The sequence below is a fragment of the Rosa chinensis genome, chromosome 5, assembly GCF_002994745.2.
Source record: "Rosa chinensis cultivar Old Blush chromosome 5, RchiOBHm-V2, whole genome shotgun sequence".
Taxonomy (NCBI): domain Eukaryota; kingdom Viridiplantae; phylum Streptophyta; class Magnoliopsida; order Rosales; family Rosaceae; genus Rosa; species Rosa chinensis.
The window spans coordinates 23,407,012-23,430,534 of NC_037092.1; the positions used below are offsets into that span (position 1 = coordinate 23,407,012).

At 36.6% G+C, this 23,523-nt stretch overlaps 1 protein-coding gene across 1 annotated transcript; it reads right to left on the bottom strand.

The window, feature by feature from the left end:
• Positions 1 to 425: 425 nt before the first annotated feature.
• On the bottom strand, positions 426 to 20,890 carry LOC112202409 (probable leucine-rich repeat receptor-like serine/threonine-protein kinase At3g14840). The gene is made up of 24 exons (XM_024343418.2): positions 20,598 to 20,890; positions 20,333 to 20,516; positions 11,295 to 11,366; positions 11,088 to 11,156; positions 10,733 to 10,804; positions 10,576 to 10,644; positions 10,349 to 10,420; positions 10,158 to 10,229; positions 9,997 to 10,068; positions 9,830 to 9,904; positions 9,672 to 9,743; positions 8,478 to 8,549; positions 7,800 to 7,859; positions 5,408 to 5,470; positions 5,286 to 5,321; positions 5,108 to 5,145; positions 3,736 to 4,124; positions 3,351 to 3,546; positions 2,739 to 2,885; positions 2,292 to 2,410; positions 1,947 to 2,157; positions 1,575 to 1,812; positions 1,098 to 1,248; positions 426 to 905 (listed from the first exon to the last, which is right to left on the bottom strand). Exons 1-24 carry the CDS (start codon positions 20,698 to 20,700, stop codon positions 513 to 515), a joined length of 3,045 nt encoding a protein of 1,014 aa, XP_024199186.1. The 5' UTR covers positions 20,701 to 20,890; the 3' UTR covers positions 426 to 512.
• Between the last annotated feature and the right edge of the window lie 2,633 nt (positions 20,891 to 23,523).

Here is a 23,523-nt window from a genome sequence, read left to right on the forward strand (position 1 = left end):
GTTGTGCTTAAGTGCAGGCAGACTGCTTATTGCTATAATCTATAAAAGATCTCAGTATAATCACGCTGTGAGTACCACAATTGCGTGCCTGGCGAGCAGTGTTAATTGTGCTGGGACGAACATGGTCTTGAGGCATCTACCGATCTCTTGCATGCCCGAGTTACAGCTTCTGATGATTTGGTCTCAAAACCTCAAGGTCATGGCAATGGTCTCATTGTTGGTAATTATCTTGAGGAGACTGGGAATTTATCTTCAGTTTTCTGTTAGTTTATCTATAAGTGATTTAGAGTAGTATCTTATTGTACATGAACTACTCGCTGGTGTAGTACACCTTCTGGTTTGTTCTCGCTTAGCTCTAGCTTCAAGCCGTTTGTGGCTTGTGTCTGCTCCCAAGGTTTTTTGGGATGCCATTCTAAACGATTGTAATCGTTAAAAGTTTCAATGAATTCACTTTTCAAAAAAAAAACGGTTTATAGAAGTAACGATAAAAAAGGACACTGCGCGCAAATTCTCTAATTTCTATTCTCCCAATAATATGAATCAGGGCGGACTGGATAGAGGTCTTGAGCAGATGTAGATGAAGCAGTCCACGACCCTTCAATTGACATAGTTTGTCTCTGACTCTCAGGGTCACCATTGTTTTCTTCAATATTGGATTGAAAATGTTTCCTCATCGCATTGATTTCATTAATCGAGGCGTTTGGATCATAGACCACCTCCTGAACAGAAGCTCTACCGTCAAGCATGCTCACCACTGAAGACATGGCGGGCCTAACTGCTGAAGAAGCATTAGCACAAAGGAGAGCAATATTGATCGTATTAATCATTTCTGCTTTGTTAAACTCTGAGTCCAACCTTGGATCCACCAGGTCCAACAAACTTGCTCTCTCTTTTAGAAGAAGTGCCTGGAAACATGAAGGTACAAAAGCGCATCAAACAAAAAAAACCATGAAGGTACAAAAACCAATATGATTTCAAAAATCGAGCAGAACTGATATTATAAGAGAAAAGAAAATAAGCAAGGGTATACTTTAATAGAGATAAATGGTATCAACAAAACTCAAGATTAAATAAGGAAGCCAGTAGATTCACGTTACCCAGTCTAGAAGATAAAAACATTCTTCCTTGGAGCGGTAAGTTGTATTGCACCTTCCACTGACCATTTCCAATACAAGAATTCCGAAACTATAAACATCTGCTTTATCAGTCAGATAACCTCGCATTGCATATTCAGGTGCCATATAACCACTGCCAAATCATGAAGTCAACCATCATCAGGGTTAAACAACTAGTAAAGATACTACTATTCCAAATATCATAGGATTTTTCTTTTCTTAATTGAATGTTTAAAATGTGATAGGGATGACATAAAAAAACTGCATTGGAAGAACAAATCTGGTCTTAAGATTTGTTGAATAGTAAAGAACTAGTAAGTTAAAACTTTTATTAGGGTAGAGAAACCTTCCATTTGTCCATGTTTTCTTTTTCCTTTCTCTTATATGGACGGACCCATCTGGGTGAAATGAAGATAGACAGAAAAGGATAGGAAAATAAGGTAAAACATAGGGGCTCACAAAGTTCCAGCAATCCGGGTGCTTATGTGGGTATTATCGTCTTCATCAAGCTTGGCCAATCCAAAGTCAGATATCTTGGGGAAAAGATTTTTATCAAGTAGCACATTAGTAGCTTTGATGTCTCTATGAACGATCTTCAACCTTGATTCCTCATGGAGATAAGTCAAACCTCTGGCTATACCAACACAAATCCTATGCCTTGTTGGCCAATCCAACTTCACCTGACTTTCTTTTGGGCCTTTCATTGATAAAAAGTAGTTTGAAGAAATGAATTCTCTGTTTCTTTTGAGTATAAATAATATCTTTGCATACCCTCTAGCATGAACCAAAACAAGGTAAATTATATGAAAATTATGAGAGAGAGACACTTACCAAATAGAGCACGTGCAAGACTATTGTTTTCCATGTACTCATAGACAAGCAACAAGTTATTTCCTTCAATACAGCATCCATAAAGCTTGACAAGGTGAGGGTGTTGCAGAGCAGAAATCATGCCTATCTCATTCACAAATTCACGATTTCCTTGCTTCGATTTGGCTGAAAGCTTCTTAACAGCAATTGCAGTGTTGTCTGATAGAAGGCCCTGCATTCAACAAACATACTTAAACTCAACCTCTTCTGCAAATAGTAAAGAGGTTTAACAAGAAATATGATGCATTTAAATTAGCCCAAATGCAGTAAATAAATATTATCGAAATGATTGTTTATGAAGAATACCCTGTAAACAGGACCAAAACCACCTTCTCCAATCTTGTTCGCTATGTCAAAGTCGTTCGTGGCAGCTTTGATTTGCCTCAAGGTAAATTTGCCAGTCTGCAGGTCCACACCCTTCAAATCTATGTATGAAGCAAACTTAGGTAAGAATTTATATTATTGCCCATAACTTCAGAATGATATATGGCATTCTTAATTTTTAATATCTTGAGACTGGTTTAAGGCCTACGACTTAAACAAAGTCAATGAAGCCATAGCTTTAACAGCATAATTAGATCATCTCATCTTACATGTGTGGCAGTGCATATGTTATGGAATGAGAGTAATTTACATGAAACAGTCGTAGAAAAACAACATAGATAGTCATCTTAGCAAAGAAAGAAACATAACAAATATAAAAGAAATTACAAAGAAAAAAAAAATCAAGATATCAGAAACAACTGGAAATACCTTGTTCCAAAGTATTTGCTGGTCCTGTGAAGCCTTTCCACCAGAGAATACATAAAATCACTAATATTATGAACACTCCTCCAGCCACAATTCCAACCACTTCACCTGCCGATATACCTGGCGAGCGTTCTTTCGGGGGTATAAAATCTGCCATAGGAAGAATATGTTTAGTATATTATTATTATTTTTTTTAATTATTATTATTTTTTTGTAACTCTTGTACATGCATTTATTTTTCATGGTGAAAATGGACTTTTTCATCTAGTGCTTGAAAGCATACTCCATGTAGCATACTATTTCAATGCAATTAAGAACACATACCCATTACTGACAATAGCATAAATCAGTTTTATTTGAAAGCCCAAGAGGGTACTTTAATAAAGATGATATCTTAACTCTCAAGTTAAGAAATATGTAGTTAGATGCAATTTTGTGGCAATTCAAAGTAAAAGAAACTGAAGAATCCGATAAAAAGCTCAAGACATTGTTACACGAGAGAGTGGAAGTAGACTTTAATGAAATATCACTCCTAACACTAACCTTTACATATGAGAAACTCCCCATTCTCTACAAATAATTATTAGAAGAAGCTCATAACAGTGCAAAACTTACCCGGGTCTACAGAAATGGCTGATATAAGAGGACCATAGACTCCTTTTTTAGGGATAACCTGTGTTCCTTTCCCATTCCAAAAGAAACGAATCTCCAAGGTATGATTTGTTACAGAAGCAGTATAGTTTCTTATAACTAATATACCATTCCCGCCTGCTACATCCGCAATATTAAAATCCTTCTCCACTCGTTTCCCCTGCAATATACTACTTTAATTACTTGCCGTTTCATTCTCACAATGAAAATTATACTTCTCAGTCTTGATTTCAATCTATTACATGTCATTACTTGAAATTCATAAACGTAAAACGCATTTTTCAATTGGCCAAAACCTAATCATAATTTGTTGAATATTAGAAACGTGGAAATGTATGTAATTAGCTACCTGAATGTAAACATCAAATATACGCCTTCCCAAGCTACGATATGTTTTGTCATTTGTAAACATTATCTCTGCAAAATGGAGCCTCACTATGTAGTTTCCATTAATCAGGCAAAACCCAAAATAAGTTAGAGAGATGGGTGAAACACGTGCAGTCATGTACAGCTGAGGATCGGGCATAGGGAGTGTAGATATATTATACACAATAAAGGTGTCTTCTGTGTTATCATCAGGGTAATAACCAGTGCTGCTAGACCCCCAATCGCTTTTGCTATAAAATGATGAAGGGCCACCATCATCGTTATCTGCTTCATATGTTATGGGTGTGGTGATATTTTCATTAACAACTATCACACTTCCACCACAATTTATACGGAGAGAGTGAGATAGATCTGGATTGAAAACAAAAAGAGATTAGTACCGTTAAAGAGAACAACCAAAAGGACTAAACCCTAGAACAAAAGGAGGTATTTCATTATAGCTCCCTAACACATATTTCTTTTTCAAAGCATTTAGCCTAAATTTTTGTAACCGTAAGTCCCTTTTAATTGTAACTTCGTGGAAGTTATGAAACTAAGCTTCTTTCCAACCAGCTTAGAGACAGTTACATGCTGAATAACAGAACACCATTGTACCGCTAACCCTAGATCCTAAATCTCAAATCTCTACCATGGTATAATATTGAAGAACCCATAATAAGACCCAAACAACTCAAGGAAACTCAAGAACCTTAACACAACAAACTAACAATCTATATATACTTCTGGCATCATTGGAATGCCTCTATCACAGTGAATATCCAAAGAATTGCAAATGAAAAAAAAGCCAATAATGAATGATTAAAAGTTCACCCCACGTGCTTTCAGACCAAAAAAGAAATGGAGCTGTCGTTGGCTTTGTAAAAGAATAGAAAAGGCAAGCACAATTGTTCCTTTCACAGAACGGTTCAGATGAGCTAATGAGCAGCTACGAGTCAAGGTTGATGAAATTACTAATTTATCAGTCTTTTCCCTTTATAGGATGTGTCCCTAAAGTTTTATGGTCTTGCAAAAATGACTCAATCAGAAAAATATAATAATCCAAAATAGTTACTATTCTTTAATCTGCATAAGTTGCTTAATCTGAGAACATCATAATGTTTTTTTTTCCTTCTTTTTATTTTTTTTTCTCTGAAAAAATTGAGTTCATAGTAGTTCCAATTTATTTTTTTGTCATTTAAACCCTTTAGAGCTATTATCTTTCAAATAAGGCTACTGAATTAAGTGCTTTTAAACTGTACTCTCACTTAGCATGTTTGGAGTTAGAAAATCTTTTGCCGCAAAACAATAGTTTTTTCTCACCTAAAATAACTTATGTATGCGGAAACCAAAGTTACCTTTCGGACATGTTGCATTTTCTAAACATGGAATAATTCTGCAAATAGAAAGGCCAGAGAATTTCATAAAAATAACATCACAAATAAAAATGACTTGTAAATTAAAATAAGAGATACACAGTTGGAGTGCCAACTAGATCTATGGTGCATGCTGTCAGAAAATTAATTTGAAACTTACAAATTATTTCCCTTTGACGAGCTTGCAAACAAGTTCCTGTAGACATTAGCAAAAAAAGAAGAGTTAAGCTTGCTCTACAAAACACAAAGAAATTAAATTTTGGGTGCTAAATAAATTCTTACATGCGGCCAATTCTACAATTGCCGGTCACACTAGTGGTTGCGAAGTTGTTGTATGAAAGATCACTGCACAAAAAGCATCTGATATTAGTTCTTATTTTTTAAGTTTTTCTTTGGAAATGCATTATGTTCATGCTCCATGTCACGAAGTAGTTTGATCTGTTGAGGGAGCATGTTAAGCATATAAATGATAATGTAGTATGGGCTTCACAATCAAGAAGTTGACCCAAATCCTTTTAACTTCATATACAATGTCTTCATTTTCTCACGTGGGATCACGCCCCTACACGTGGCGGATTTTCAAGCCATACAGATAGGCAACATATATTTGGTGAAGTGGACATAAGGCATACACACGTGGGATCATGATAAAGACCATGATAGAGTAATATGGGTTTTACAACCAAACCAATTAATAATAGATAAGGTTGATCCAAATCCTTTTACATTCATATGCAATGTCTTCATTTTTTCATGTGGGATTCATATTCTCAACGATAAAAACCCTACAGATGTTCCAAGTGTAGCATCTTAGTCAGTCGGTTTATAATATCCTAAGACTCTTCACTCATAGAAAATTAGTTTCGGGTTAAACATTAACAAACATAGCAACAAAAGAGCTTTGTCCCAATACTTGAGATTGGCTTCATAAACATTGATCTTTCATTAGTTCTATTAAAAGGCCATATTTTCGTTTATATTGGGACCATATGATCTTTCCTGATTATTTAGATCCAACCCGTTATTTTACATATGCAGCTCAACATCAGCATTGCTGATACCCATTTTATGAACATGCTATTTTCCAACAGCCCAGAATTCTGTCCCATATAGCATGGCTGGTCTAAGTCTAACAATATATTTCACATACTTTGGAGGATTTATGAATAGTAAATCTTGAACTGTAGGAATCAATAAATTTTGGGAATTTTTTAGGATGCTCTCCAAACTAAGAAGTACTATCTAAGTATGCTATCATAGATTTAAGAGTAAAACCCACCACTAGGGTCAAAACTTTTCTTCACCGGACAAAATGATACCCAACTTTCAAAAGTGATCAAAATGATACCTAAATTTTTAAAAGTGATCAAAATGATACCTAAATTTTTAAAAACAAATCAACTTGATACCCAACTTTCAAAAGTGATCAAAATGATACCTAAAGTTTTAAAAACAAATCAATTCGATACCTCAGTTTATTTTTTAGGGCTAAATATTAGTTACTACTCTGTGGTTTAGGTTCAAAATCAATTCAGTCCCTGGACTTCTAATTTCAATAAAAACACCCCTGTATTTTCAATTTTGATCTAATAGGTCCAATTTATTAATATTCTGTTATGAGTTCAAGTTATAGTTGGATTATTTGTTGAAAAACTATTTATTTAATAGATTTCTAATAGTAGGACTTACTCCAAAATTGACTATGCAGGCCACCTCAACACCATATCATAAAACATAGGCCATATATGAGTCACGTCAACAAGTTAAATGACTCAATTGTCTGAAGGCTAACAAATTGGATCTATTAGTTCAAAATTGAAAGTGCAGGGGTGTTCTTGATGAAATTAGAAGTTTAGAGATTGAATTGATTTTGGACCCAAACTACGTAGTAGTCAGTATTTAGCCCTTTTTTTTTTTAACTTCTTTGTTAAATCAAATGCAGAATCAAGCACAAAAATTGAAGTGATTTGTGGTCAGAGGGCCATCAATCATCTATAACCCAATCTTCTTCTTCTATAGAATTAAAAAAAAAAAATCTTCCATTCAATTTCAATTCTACCATCAATCGTAGAAACAAATAAAATTCGGATGTTTCCCAACTTCTAAAGAAACAAAGAAAAATGGGAAGAGAGAGAGAGGCAGAGATAGAAGAAGAAGAAGAGAATTAACAAAGTAAAATAAAAAATAATTGAAAAATAGTTTTTTGCGTAAAATATTATTATAACCCCATAAAATACTGCACCACACGTGATCAATTTTAACAAAAAGTTACAAAAAATTAAACCGAGGTATCAAATTGATTTGTTTTTAAAACTTTAGGTATCATTTTAATCACTTTTAAAAGTTGGGTATCAAGTTGATTTGTTTTTAAAAATTTAGGTATCATTTTGATCACTTTTAAAAATTTAGATATCATTTTGATCACTTTTGAAAGTTGGGTATCATTTTGTCCGGTGAAGAAAAGTTTTGACCCTATTGGTGGGTTTTACTCTAGATTTAATACCCAGTAATCACCAGACAAAATACAAGTATACAGTTAATGCCTATCTTGATTGTATAATTGCAAATCAAGCTCCAAAGTTCTGCTTCACACCATAATGGATGTACTATGCTTCATGTAGTATATAACGTAATATTAAGAAACTAAATATTCAAATTTGGGAGAGAGGCTTACATGTTGTCTCCTTTCACCGATCCGGGCACTGATCCAGTCAGCAAGTTTCCAGTTAAGAATCTAATTAAACATATTGAATCCAAAAACAAATTAGTGAAAAAGATGCAGTGCTTCATTATAAAAGTTTGCTTATGTTATTTGATCAGTTCTGAGTGCCTTGGATTATACTTCCATCTGAAAAATCACATCAAACAGATCATTTTTCTTTTTGGCCAAACGTCCAAGGGATATAATATATATATATATATATATATATATATATATATATTCATATAAATAAATTACTACAAATTGTACATATACTAACAAAAGGTCTGCAATTAATTTTTAACTGTTCCTGCTTTTCATTAAAATGACCAAATTCCAATATGTTTATAGAAAGATTAATATATTGGTCATTTAGCCCGGGCTTCCCCAATAAAATGCCCTGGCCAGGCCTGGTTTTTAAAGTATTATTGTTTTTAAAGATCAATTCCACAGTTAGCTTAGTAAATTATTATTTATTGTTATGACCATGTTCTAACTGCTATTGCAGTATTTAAGAACACATCAGTTGTGAGTCATTAATTATTATAGTCCCCAAGATTAAATTGATTGTTTGAACTTGTTGAACCGCTGACGAATGTCTGTCTGAATTTTGGTGCAAGAAAGTCAAAATCTGTTATTTGAATTGCTTACATGTAATCCAAATCATTTTCATTACCAAAGGAGCTTGGAATTTCCCCAGTAAGCTTGTTAAAGCTGAGGTCTCTGCAAACAAAACAACATCAAAAACATGTCACAGAAGTATCAAAAGCCCAGAACATGATTAAGAATCATATACATTTTACTAATCCGCCATTGTCTTGTGCATAAAGCATCTGATCAGAAATTATTGCATTAAAAGTACACACTATATAAAGCAGTTCCATCTTTGTTAATGAGATATGAATTAAGAACTTCATCAATTGATAATAGATAAGCATTATGAGCAGTCAAAAATACAACAAACATGTTGCTTTCTCTGATTGATATAGATGCATTTGATATTGACATTCATTGTTTAATAATTGATATGCATTTAATTGCATAACAAACATGTGCATAATAGTAGGATTGTGTGTTGTTTAGTATCTGATAAGCAGTCAAAAATGAAGTAAAAAAGTGCCAACATAATCAGAGAATTGGTTTTCAGCATGCCAACTCTCAGTGGATAAGGATGGAGTACAAGGATACTAGGTTGCCAACCGAATTGTCAGAGAAGATGGTAGGAAAATGGTAGCTGTGCAAGCATTTAAACATAAAATACAAGAAATGAAAGATACACGAGGCCTGATCAAAATAATCTTAACTTGTAGATTTACGCTGTTCAGAGGAACTGAAGGTGGCACTTCAAGTGGGTTTTCTCTCTCTTCCTCTCCCTTCTCCCCTCTTAGATTTCTATTTCTTATAACAGTTTAAATTGTTTTATTATGTATCGGAGCATTCAATATGATGATAAAGTATGCGCAGAGTAAGGCAGGTGTCCAATAAAAGCCTGAGTCTGCCAAAATATAAGTTCACTGTATGCCCAAAAGTGCGTGATTACATTGATTAAATATTCAAAAACGAACATGTGATTTAATTCACTACCTAGAACTAGAACACTCTCGATTTAATTCTCAGAAAGAGAACAGTTCTCTTTGTTTCTACCACCTAGACTACATACTTTGATTAATTGGAGTATTGGACTTATCAAAACAATACTGGCAGGACACAGGCATCTACGAACCACCTCTAAATTTTCTGGAAGTCATGAAATTATGCCAAAATGATTCATTAGTATAATTACTTTAGAAAGAAGATGATTTATCTGAACACAGTAGACACAAAAAGAAAAACATTTATACTAACAAGTATTTCAACTTTGTCATATCTGCAAGATTCATAGGTAGTTCTCCAGTAAGATTGCAATTCCTCAACATCCTGAAACACAGACACTAAAACTTTGAATTTGCAAAGACTTTTGGTACAGCAAGATATACATATCTGTAATTAGAGCATTAACTCACAGTGTTTTCAGTTCTGTCATATCATCAAGTCGAGGAAAAGGTGCTTCATCAGGTCCATCCAAGTCAGTAATTCTCCTGCAAGTTAAAATCGACTATGAATAGCAGTTACATAATTCCAAATCTGTTCTGAATTTATAAATAGCTATTAACTCAAATGCTAGACTAACAGGTCAGTTAATTCCTTCAAAAGAGAGATGCTGGATGGAATTGGCCCAGTCAAACCACTAGCCTGAATTACTCTGTTTCAACAAGTTATAATTTAAGTCAGTGTTATATAATGTCCAGAATCAGCTATCAGTAAAGAATAACACACGTATAAGACACTAACAGTTTTGTAAGATTTGTCCAGTTCTGAATGAAATCAGGTATCTTCCCAGAAAAGTGATTGTCATCAACCCGACTGCAATGATGGTAGGGAAAAGAAAATTGTTACAAATTAATCTCAGACTGCAATTTATACGGACTAAGTTGGATGCTAAGGAAACATAATAAGAAACAAAAACTGATAAAAAAGCTTACAAGTCCGTTAATGTCTTAAGCCTTGCAAATGTTTCGGGCAACTTCCCAGTAAAATTGTTTGAGGAAAGAAGCCTAAAAGAGAAAATAAAGGGGAGATAATAATTCTAAACAAAGATCAAACAGATAGCTGATTTACTGGCGATAATAACCTCTGTTTACAACTCAGAGAATCAAATAAACCAATTATTTATTATCTGGCGAAATTTCCAATAGGCCAGATGTCGTACATTTTCTTTATGCTGGTTAAATTCCCAAGCTCCGGAGGAAGTCCTGAAAAATTATTGGAAGTGATGTCCCTACACACAAAACAAAAAAGATATCAATTCTGTTAAGCAACTTCATATATTAAGCAAGGGAACAAGGAAAGAAAGAGGAATCACTCACAAACTTTGCAGGGTGCTAATGTTTCCGATCTCAATGGGGATAGAACCTGTCAAACGGTTTCCAACAAGGGAACTGCAACAATACTCATAGTTGTAATCATTTTTATAAGGAGAAAGGTTCCATAACACTAATTGGCCGTAAATATGAAATGAAACAAAACCATATGTAAGATTCAATATTTATGATTCAAATGACTCGTCAACACCAAAGGGCCATCAATCCTCAAAGCTGTCTTAGATTCTTCATTTGTGAAAGAAATTTGATGTGATAATATGAACATGAGATGAATATTAATTGCACACTCGTGCGCGTGCGCACACGTGTACAGAGAGAGAGAGAGAAGTTAATTTAGTACATGGTAGCTAGCGGCAGGGAGCCCCATTCTCGAGGGATGGTGCCACTCAAATAGTTGCGGGTGAGATCTCTAAAGAAGAAAAGAAGAAAGAAAAATGAGTCGTAGTTATAGATACTAGAAATTTGGAACAAAACATTCAATATGACCAAAAGTGCTCTTTTGCTTGCTTTGCACGACTCAAACATGGAGTGGTGAGATTGTGCTTACATTGTTTGTAGATAGGTGAGCCTCTTCAACTCTGGTGGGAGTGTTCCTGCCAAATTCTGAGCTTTCAAAGATCTGCGCTTCATCAGAAAGTAACAAACACCTGTTATATATCCTGACTAAATTGCAAAAACAGCCACACAGTACTGAGACTATGAAAGCAGGTCAAATGTTATCGAGTTAAAGAAAGTGCTTTCTTTTTCTTCTTTTATTGAAGGCCAAGGAACAAAACCCAACTCGAACAGGCAGTGGCCAGTTCCTAATTATAGGCATACTGACAAGCAGGTGGAGTACATGTTTCACAAGTACATTGTTCTAATGGAAAGATCATTGCCTATCAACCCAATACAGCTACCATGTAGAAAATATGCAGCTAAACTGTTTTTGGCTCTCTCCTTTTCTCTGGTTTGAACTCTGAAGCCATTAAAAAATCCACGTTACACCTAAACCCAACCTACAACTAGGCAATCCCGCTATCCAGCGCAGCTGGTATTTTTTTTTTAGGACTAATTTCAGTTTACCCCCCTGAGGTTTGGGGTCGTCATCATGTTAGTCCCTCTAGTTTCAATTTAATCAGTAATACCCTTGTACTCTCCAAATTCATCAGCCGTGTCCAATCTTTAGGGTGAGTATAGACAGGTATGGGTATGGGTCAGAAAGAAAAAGAAGAAGAAGAAGAAAGAGAGAATCGGAATGGGATGCGAAAATGACCATTTTACCCCCTAAAGAGAGACCACATAACGGATTTAACGTCCAGTTTGGACGGAGGTCTTAAAAATTGGACACGGCTGATGAATTTGGAGAGTACAAGGGTGTCACTGATTAAATTGAACCTAGAGGGACTAACATGATGACGACCCTAAACCTCAGGGGGTAAACTGAAATTAGTCATTTTTTAAATATCTTTTTGAAAAGATGTGTAATTTATCAATAAAGACATTTTCTTTTATCACATAACTTTTTTTTTTCTTCTTTTAAATGAATGCATCGCCAGAATGGTCATTACATACCCCGCCGCTACCATTAACTTGACAAATAAGAGGTTGTGGAGGTACCACGATAATACGTAGGTATAGACCACTCATTATATATCAATTGTTCACTTAATATAAGCAAGCCTATGAGTTATGAAAGCAAATAGGCAAAGCAAGACTATACTCTTTAGCCCTCATTAAGATCTAACAAGCATAGCTCCCTAGAAAAGTAGAGAATTATTAGAAGAAAAAAAATAAAAACTAAAATAAAGAGCACAGCCTAATAGCCCACAGTTTGCCCGATCCTGAAGCCAACAGCAAACTGCCTAACCGATAACAAGCTTTGTCCGACTGTGCAAAGCGTTCGACAACAAGCACGACGACCCCGCTACCGCCACGAGGAACACCACCTCCACCACTCGATGCCGTCACCTGAGCTCTCGGCAAAACTAGTGCAGGAGAGGACCCTACCCAAAAAGGGACACAGATCCCTAGTGCACCAAGCCACCACCTGAAACCCACGCTGTTGACGCCACTGCCACTGTCGTTTCTCTAATCGTTGCCACACCACCACTAATCTCACATGCCTCAGTGCAGCTGTTACACCCCACATCCGATTTACCCCTTTTACTGAGTTACACGAATCACTGTATGTTTTACCATTCGCGGTTATAGTTTTATCTTTTAGGGGGGTGGCTAGAAGTTGACTTTTTATGGGTTAACAATTTGAGAAAATTTCCTTCATGAAAGTTGTAGAGGACGTTAAACCGAGCGCGTGCATATGTGGTACGTAAAAATTGGAGTTCGTATGTGAAAGCTATAGCTTAAAATGTGGAAGTTACTGTTCATGGTAACAAAAATATATATATGGAAAGTTACCACTGTAGGTTTCCATTTTCGGAAACCCACGGTAACTCTCCCTCTCTTCTCCCCCGACTTCTTCCCCCTTTCGGCCCGATTTTTCTCCCTTCGATTTCTTCCCTCTCCGGCCGACCCACGACAAAATCCGACCATCCCCAAGCTCGTCTCCTCCCCCTTGACGCATCTGTGGTGGTATTTTGGGGAGATTTGGCCGGAGGAGCTCGATTTCTTGCTGGGAAGGTTACTGTAGCAACTTGCGAGTTTTGCCGATTTCCGACGATTCCGGCCATCTCCGGTCACTAAACCGGCGTCGAAGGTCGGGTTTTTGCTGGAGATCATTTCCCCTAAGGCCTTGCATTCCAATTTGCAGTGTGGAGGTCGAATCGATCAAACCCGATCCTAGGGTTCTTGAATTTTTCTGGAAAATTTTCACCGGCTTAATTGGAGCTCTTCCAGGTAAAATTGGAACTTGTTGTAGTTGAGAAAGAGATTGGGTCTGTTGAGTAGGTGGTGCTGCCAAAATTTGGTGGCCATTGGTGGTGGTTTGCCCGTGGCGCGTGGGGCCCACACGCGGCCACTGTGGGTGGCGCGTGGAGCTGCAATTTATTTACTGTTTTGGCTCCATAAATCCCTTAATGATTGTAGAATTTTATACATGAAGTTTGGTGGAAATTGGAGGAATTACGAATTGAGTATAAATGGATAATTATCGATTTACGTGAATTCGATCGCCGAAATTCTTTCAAATTCACTTTAGAATTTATATATCGATGAATGAATATTGTTGGAATATTGTGGATGGATTCGTTGTGAATTAAGGAGTTGGATTTTGAAGGGGGACATTATGAATTTCAAATTCTAATTATCGTAAAGTTAATTTCCGTCCTGTAAATATATTTTTACGAGTGCTATTCGTACAGGACGAGAGGAGTCTTCGTACGAGAAAAATACCGAGCGACGTCAGGATTGATCATATACTGTGAGTGGACTTTTATTTTTCAAAGAATGATGCATGCATTTATTTAATTGGTTCCAAGGTTATAATTTGTTTATCGTATTAATTTCCCGAGCATATGGTTAATTTCAGGAATGGTTTTGGATATTTGATTATTTGAAGGTTTTATGGCGTGCGGGGTCACGTCATTGGATTATGCTAATTTTCTTTTATTTATTTATTTCCGATGTGATTTCCGGATTTATACTATTTATATTCGGCGATTTGAGATTTTTATGAGATTTTCGAAATGAGATTTCAATGGAGTAAATCTTTATATTTATTTATCTCCTATTTATTTTGAACTTGAGATTATCTTGGCGTGTGGGACACGTCATTGGAAATTCTTTTACGAGAAATGGGGAAGCCTTATGTATTATGGATTTACTTGGTTTTCGGATTTTCTGTTGCCATATTTTGGGTGACTATTATCATTGCTAGCATTGATTTTCCGCCTTTGTGGTGCGGTGATGGGATCACCGTAGCCCTCCGCCTTTGTGGCGCAGATTACTGTCTATGTGACAGTAATTCTGTAGTCCGGTATCCTATCGCTACACTTAGTGGCGTAAGGGTATATTACAGGAGTAATGGGAGTATTTTAGCCTGGGAGGCTCACTCGTATGGCTATCGTCTTCCCCTACTCATTATACTATTTTCGACTAGCGGGGCTAGTCCGATTTATTTTATCCAGCGGGGCTGGTTTTATTTCCTTGAGTATCAGAGTTTCAACCTTTTCTTTTAATCGTCTGTGACTAGCGGGGCTAGTCGGTTTTCATGAGCGGAACTCCTTTTGTTTTATTTTCGTTAATCATTGCATGCATTGGGAATTTTTAAAGAAATAAATGTGGGAAAGTATAAAATCCCTTTTGTTTGAAATTGTTTATTTTTGTCCACTCACGCTAACGTTTTTATGTACTTTCCCCTGGGCCCTTCGGTTTTCAAATGCCCAGTTTTCAGTGTTGCTGCTCGGCGTTTAGGAGTGAGCCATAGTGACCGCATCCGCTTCCGTCATCATATTTTGTAGGTTACCTGTTTAGCCTACTGTACTCTATGTTAATTTACCTTCCTAGATTGCTCTGATTACTATGGGATTTGTGACCCAGACTTGTATGAAATTTATATTTGAGGTCTACGACCTAACTTTGTGAATTGTAGTACCTTAAACCTTGGAGTTTCTTAGACTTGAAATACTTGATACACTGTTATTATTTTTTTGGGATTGAGTTGGTTGAATGATGGGAGCAGGGTGGCTCCAGGAGTTAGTGGTTGGAAATTTTTTAGAAGTGAAATTTGTTTTTCACAGGTTTTTGGGTTGTCCATTTTTAAGGGAGGTTATGCCGAAATTTTGGTAAACCTTCTTTAAAAGTGGGTCCCGCAGGGCCACTTCGGATTCTAGGGTGGAATCTGGGCGGGTCCTGTCAGCAGCATTGAGCCAAAATCTGGAGCTAATGCTGTCAACCTCCAAGCCAAAAAAAACAAACTAAACAGCCATAAGTTAGGCCTTAGAAACCCCTTCGGCAGCAGCACCAACATCTAGTGACCAAGGCCGGCATAAATGCTGGGCCACCATCGGACGAGCGCTGCTCGCCAGAAGACTTGCTAGGGTTCTTGGGAGAAAAACAGTGCGGCAGGGAAGACGCATAATTTTTTTTTGTTTTATCACATATAAGAACTTAAAAAAAAAATTATTTTTATGAGTCGAACCTGAGATCTTCCATTTACAAAACGAAGACTAAAGTTTGTTTTTTTTTTTTTTTTTTTCATATAACAAGTAAAAATATACAATAACTAGTTCATGAATCAAGCTTAGGACCTCCTGCTCTTACGATCACCATAAACAAGGCCAATACCATATTTGCACACTCCTTTTGAATGGCTCTCATTTTTGAGAACCCTAGCGGCGCCTCCATTGAGCACTATGGGCATAGCCTAGGCTATTCTCAATCCTCCTTCGCCAAAACGATTGAGCAAGTTGCCCTTTTTTATAACGTATCATCAAAGGCCTTGTAGAGTCTTCTTCATCTTCGGATTTCTTTGTTTGTCAGTTGAAGCGTGTAGATCTGGTCATAGGGATCCAAGGTACTAATTCTGGAATCGCAGAGGCGATTAGGTTTTGTTCGATGTGGTAGCATCGGCTTTGGCTAGGTATGTGGTATTGATGCTAATTGGTGGCTTCCTTCTTGCTTTGGTCCTAGGCTGTAGATTGGGCTAGCCTTTTGTGGAGGTGTTGCTTAGAGGTTTTGGGTGCAATGGTGATGCCGCTTAATGGCCTAGTGAATGATGTCATTAGTTTTTGGGTTCTAATACCCGCTTGTTTCAATGTTGCTTACATCTTCATTTTAATGGATTAACACCCACTTCCAAAAAAAAAAAAAAACCTTCCACTTCTGGTCTTCTACTACTTACAAAAAGAAACTAAAGTTACTAGACCAAATAACAATGAACACTGAACACCAATGAGGTAGGAAGGACTTTTTTTTATTTATTTTTTTATTTCTTCTGTAAAAAAAAGGATCAAAAAATTTCACTCATACCCTCATAGTAACTCGAACCCATGACTTCGTACATAGGTAGTGGGTGCTCTAACCAGGTAGGAAGGACATTATGTGGAAAGAAATTTTTTAATAATTAGTCTGTCTTTTTGTTAATTGTTCTCATCTGGTAATTTTATTGGGTCAGATGAAAAAAATGACCACAATAAGTTCTTTTATTTAATTACTGACCCATAAAAAGGTTTTCCGAACCTGTAATAAATTCGTATTATTAACTAAATGGTAGGGGGGATGAAATCACCTGTCCCCCAATAACCCTATCTCAACTCTGTCCCACGAATAAAAATTTGACACGTCATCACTAATCTAACACCATAAATACTAACTCTGCTAACTCTCACTAAAAAAATAAGTAATAATATTTTTCTCTTTTTCTCTTTCTCTCTATTGATTCAAAGCCCAGATCTAGCCATCAAGCCATTCTGGCCAGAGAGCCTTCTTCAGCGACGTTGTTTTCTTCATCATCCTCTTCTTTGCCTTCTTGGCTCTTCTTCGTGGCCCGGGATGAGGAGGCTGGAGTTGGCTTTGCAGAGCTTTTCTTGGTTAAGGTTTTAGTTGTGGAGATACTGTCGCTATGGTGGTTTCGGTGGTTGCTGCGTTGACTGATGGTGTGGATCAGGATGGTGGGTCTTCTGAATGGAATATCCAAAACTATATTTCCAGTAAATCGAATTCAGAGATTACAAAAGAAATCATGTTTTGGCTCTTCTTCAACTCATTTTGGCTATTTCAGTCTTTAATTATTCCTCCCATCGCAATCAACTTCCTCCTTAAGAGACGACGAACACAAATTGGGATGGGTTTCTAACTGGATTAAAACTTAAAATCCACAGCAAGGTTGTTGGAGTGATGGAACAAAGGTGTTGAGTTTGTTGCAGAGGTGTAGAGAGAAGAAAAGAAGAAGAATCCGTAAGAGGAAGAGTTAGAGTCAAACACTAATCAGTGAGTTTATTTATTTATTTTATTAAGAAAAAAAGCTGAAAAGTAATAGACTTAACGGTGTTAATCTCTATTAAGTTGATGGACATGTGTCACGATATAGGAGTGGTGACAGGGTTGGGATACGGTTATTGGGGACAGATGATTTCCTTCCAGAGGAGGGGTTGGAAATTGGATTAGGACTATTAAAGAGTAAAAGACAGATGTTCGTCCTATTAAAGGCAGTTTGGGCTGGCACATATTACTTTCTACGTACTAGGTCCAACCCGTTTCTGGGCCACATCTGTCGATTTGTCCAAAAACCAACCAAAACCCAAAAGTTGCTAGGTTGGGCCAACTATTTTGATTGACCTGTGAAAATAAAAACCACAGGAAGAAGTTCCAAACCCGCAAATAAAGAGAAGACGATGAGACGCAAAAAGGAGGATCACCATCCCTTCCAAGCAGATAGGCTGAAGATACCGAGATAAAAATTTAATTACCGCCTATACCACCCTCAAGATGCTCGACATCACACGGAGGTGACGTTGCGGTCGAAAATGTAAATGCCACACTAGCTAGATTGAAAACTTTAAAGATGGCCACGAAATGAGACTATGAGAGACTCAAGAAAAGAGTGCTGCATAGCACTGCTATGTAGCTGTCTCTTTTCTCTCTAGGTTTATTCGACCATGGCAAAGAGAGGTCCAAAGCACTCAACCATTCTCATGAGAATATGGAATGGAGACAAAGTGCCCATCATGTACAAGTCTAAAATGGCTGCATTAATTTCCCAACGTGCTTGTGCGACCTTAAACTAATTAATATGGACGCCCATGTATCAAGCTGGAAAATACTTAAATCCAAACGACCATGCTAGTTTGAATCCGTGTATTGAAATTCTCTTTTATTTGTATATAGTAGACAATCTAAACTTATGTTTTAACCGTTTGAATTTAAACTGTCGAATGTATAAAAAAAAAAAAAAAAATTGGATATATAGAGTCAATACTAGTTTGGATGTAAATATTTTCCTTATTCAAAATCTTGAAAAATGCACGGCCACAAGAGAGAGAAAAACACATCGGCAACTTGCATGTCACGACACACAGTGACACTAATTAGTTCCTATTCATGTTGTCATCACAACCCTACATAATTAAGCCAATGATCGAGACTATCTGATATATGCTGGCCACTGGAAGCGAACCCGTACATATATACAGCCATCACTCATGTAAATATCATGTATGCATTAATGGCAACAGGACCCTCGCGAATAGTACACGATGAAAGACGACTCGGAAACTAAAAGTCTTCAAGCTGATGAGTGTTAGGCTCTTAGCCTTCCAGCGTTTCACGTACATGAAAAGTTTAAAGCAATTCAAATACGTAAACCCAGGCGCATGCAGGTAGATTATCAAATAGTCTATAGTTTGAAACAATTCAAATATACAAACCCAGGGGCAGGTAGAAAATCCAAATAGTGTAAAGTCTAAACAATTTGCTAAAGAGAATAGTCAAGTACTCAAAGTAACTGTACCGACATAGGCAGAGAATATATACATATATATATATATATATATATATATATATATATTCAGTCATTCTTGGCTAAGGACGTCCTTACCTAAGTTTAGGTACGGATTTTCAGTTTTTGCCCACTTTTCGATCACATATTCACATCTTAACCGTTTAGTTTTTAGGTCCTAATGTATAGATCATCTTTTCAAAATTTCAGACAAATTGATGATCATTAAGTCATTTAAAACTGCAATTTACAACAATGTACACGAATTGTTCCAGTTCGACAGATTCGGTTCGTTCGTGTAAATTGCAGTTTTGGATGCCTTAACGATCATCAATTTGTCTGAAATTTTAAAAAAGTGATATATACATTAGGATCTAAAAACTGAATGGTTAAGATGTGAATATGTGATAGAAAAGTTGCCAAAAACTGAAAATCCGTTCCATAAGCTTAGATAAAGATATCCTTACCTGAGAAAGCCTGTATATATATATATGTGTGTATATATATATATATATATATATATATATATATATATATAGGCTTTCTCTACTAAGGAGGTCCTTAGATATTAATATCTAAGGATTTTCTTGACAGACCCAATTTTCGATCGCATATCCGCATGTCAACCATTTAGTTTTTAGGTCTTAATGTATAGATCACTTCTGCAAATTTTCAGCCAAATCAATGATGGTTAAGGTATCGAACTATATTAAATCAATGAACGAACTGAATCTGTCCAACTTGAACCGCTCGTGTTCGTAATTATAAATTACAGTTTTGAATGCCTTAATGATTATGAATTTGGCTGAAAGTTTTCAGAGATGATCTACTCATATATACCTGAAAACTGAATGATCTACATGTTGATATACAATTGAAAAGTGGATATATCACAGAAATCCTTAGATATTAAGGATCTCATTAGTAGAGAAGAACTATATATATATATATATATATATTGTACGCAGATATAATGCATTTTTGGCGACGGGACCCTCGAAGTAGCTAGACCTCACTTTCCTTGTTTAACTTTTTTGATCAACTACATGATCCATCAGGATAAGACTTGAAGACTAATCAAATTTTTCGAGTCTAAACTTCACAGCTCTTTCGCATGAAAATTCTTTTCCGATTAAATGATCTATGACCTTTCTTCGTTAAAGAGAATAGTCATCTTCTGAACGGTAGAGAGAGAGAGAGAGTTTACGTACATGTTTGTGACATGGCAGATCTGATCGGCCATAGTACTGGAGGTAGTACTACAGTTGTCGCAGATGACCTGATTCATGTATTGGTCATCCGAAGGACTAATCCATCCAAGTTCTCCGCTGCATGGATCTACGCTGAAATCCCATTTCTTACCGAGTGTCTTTCCGATGTCCATTAAAGCTTGTCCTACACGCATATCAGTTGCTTGTAAACAAACACCATCCTCAAACAGTGAAACATATTGCAAACATCACATATATCACTTACTTTCATCTGGAGATAATCGATTAGCTCCGAAAGCAAAGCTCGCAGATAAAACTAGCAAGAGAGAACCAACAAGAAGCCGAGAGAAGAAGAACGTGTAATTCATTTTGCCTTTTACTCTGTATATGGTGAAAACGTTTCCGATTTGATGGGCATCTGATGCCCAAAATGAGTTTTTGTAGAGGGTGATCGAGATAAATAGACTGTCGAGATATTCGATCTTGGATTGATGAGTAATTTCTACAATGCGAGACTATATATACGAACACCATTTTTTATTCTCATTAAGGGAATAAGAGGGAGGAGACCTCGTCAAATGCACAGGTCACAATCCAGAGTCAGTTTTATAGTACTTTCTACGTAAATTACTCGGCTACATGTGAAAACAAAGAAACAAACAAAACGTATCCGAATCAATCTCATTCATGTTTTTGTTATGTTTTACTTGTCAAATGCATCCAGCTTCTGCATGCATGTGCTAAGACAACGAGAGTTTTTGTGGCCACTAATGAATTAAATTAAAAATTGAAACTATAGAAAATCAACAAAGATTGTTGATTAATCTAGGATTTTTTATTTAACAATTTGGGCATTTGACTATTCAATTAAGAACTTGTTATCTGTTATAAAATGAGATAACTTGCTTGTTAGAAAGTGAAGAGTATGAAGAGAGAATAATGGAGGGGGGGGGGGGGGGGGGGGGGGAAAGAGGTGTGCTTATTTCATTCTTCACTAGCCCCTTTATATAGAGTTGGAAAACTTGATGACCATTCATGTTGTAACTTGGTGGTCACTCTCAAGTTACTTGATGGTTACTCTTAAGTTACTTGGTGATCACTCACAAACTTTTTTGATATTACATCATGAAGGTAATAGCTAGTGAATATTACAAAGTGACCCCTAAATAATTATGTGGACAGCCACACAATAATAGTATTTACAACACTCCCCTTGGATGTCCACCAATTAATTTTGGTGTTGGACACGCATATTGTTGCCTTGTTAAAACCTTGCTAGGTAACAAAAACCATGTGGGAAAAAATAACCCTGGTTGAAGGAAAAAGAGTACAACGCACATATGTCCTATTGAGAATGATTTTGGGTGCTCCCCCTGATTGGAATGTCCTCCTGATCACAACATGCATCTTCTGGTAGCTTGGAAAGTCGATGCATTCCGATACATTTCACTAACTTCTGAAAGGTACATTTTGGTAGAGGTTTGGTAAGAGATCCGCCAAGTTGACATCTGATCGAATTTTTTTAACTTCAACTTCTTGATGCTTTTGAAGCTCATGAGTGTAGAAGAACTTTGGTGCAATGTGTTTTGTTCTATCTCCTTTGATGAAACCTCCTTGAATTTGAGCTATACACACTGCATTATCTTCATGTAAGATTGTAGGAGTGTCTGTTACTGATGATAGACTACATGTGCTTCGAATACGGTGAATCATTGATCTCAACCAAACGCATTCTCGGCTAGCTTCGTGAAGTGCAAGAATTTCTGAGTGATTGGAAGAAGTAGCCACTAGTGATTGCTTTGTCGACCGCCATGAAATTGCCGTATCTCCACAAGTAAAATGTAACCTGTTTAAGAACGACCTTTGTGTGGATCAGAGAGAAATCCAGCATCTGCATATCCAACAATACTCGGACTATTGGTGGATTTACATGTATAAAATAAACCCATGTCCGTTGTACCACGAAGGTAGCGCAAAATATGTTTTACACCATTCCAATGGCACAACGTTGGAGCAGAGCGATATCTTGCCAATAAATTGACTACAAATGCAATATCTGGTCTAGTGCATTGTGCCAAATAAAGAAGGGCACGGGGCACCTATAACACTGAGATATGGTACTTTTGGACCAAGGATTATTTCACCTTATTGTCTTGGATGGAATGGATCTTTCTTAACATCAAGACATCGAACGACCATTGAGGTGCTTAGTGGATAGGCTTTGTCCATGCCAAATCTTTTCAAAACTTTTTCAACATAAGCTGATTGATGGACAAGAATTCTACTAGCAAAATGCTCGATCTGCAGACCGAGGCAAAATTTTGTTTTCCCAAGGTCTTTCATTTCAAATTCCTTCTTCAAATATTCTGCAATCTTTGTGAGCTCTTTTGGGCTCCCAATTAAATTCATGTCATCGACATAGACTGCCACTATTTCAAAACCAGAATTTGATTTTTTGATAAACACGCAGGGACATATAGGATCGTTAACATATCACTCCTTAATCAAGTACTCACTGAGACGGTTGTACCACATTCGTCCGGATTGTTTCAATCCATATAATGATCGTCTTAATTTAATTGAGTACATGTTGCGTGATTTTGTAGTTGCTTCAGGCAACGTAAGTCCTTCTGAGACTTTCATGTATATATCGGTATCTAACTCCCCGTATAGATATGCGATAACAACATCCATAAGTCGCATATCAAGTTTCTCCGAAACTACTAAACTTATTAGATACCGGAATGTAATGACATCCATAACGGGGGAATAAGTTTCATCATAATCAATCCCAGGCTTTTGTGAAAAACCTTGTGCAACAAGGCGTGCTTTATATCTTGCAATCTCATTTTTCTCATTGCGCTTTCTTGTAAATACCCATTTGTAACCGACAGGGTTCACATTGGGTGGTGTTTAGACTACAGGTCCAAAAACACTGCGCTTTTTCAGAGAATCTAGTTCTGCTTAGATTGCATCTTTCCATTTGAGCCAATCATATCTCTATCTACAATCATCGATAGAGCGAGGTTCAAAGTCATCGCTTTTTACGATCTCAGTAGCTACTGCGAATGAAAATACATCGTCGACGATCATTTCTCTTTGATCCCACAATTCATTACTGTGCACATAATTTATGGAAATTTCCTTATTATCAGGTACCTGAGCCTCTTCAGGGGCTTGTGTCTCAATGT

Coding starts and splice junctions, on each gene's coding strand:
- LOC112202409 (XM_024343418.2), bottom strand. CDS start 20,700: ATGAATTACACGTTCTTCTTCTCTCGGCTTCTTGTTGGTTCTCTCTTG. Junction 7,860..8,477: donor GAAAATGATTTGGATTACAT/GTAAGCAATTCA, acceptor ATGTTTAATTAG/ATTCTTAACTGGAAACTTGC. Junction 1,813..1,946: donor TCTTGCACGTGCTCTATTTG/GTAAGTGTCTCT, acceptor TATCAATGAAAG/GCCCAAAAGAAAGTCAGGTG.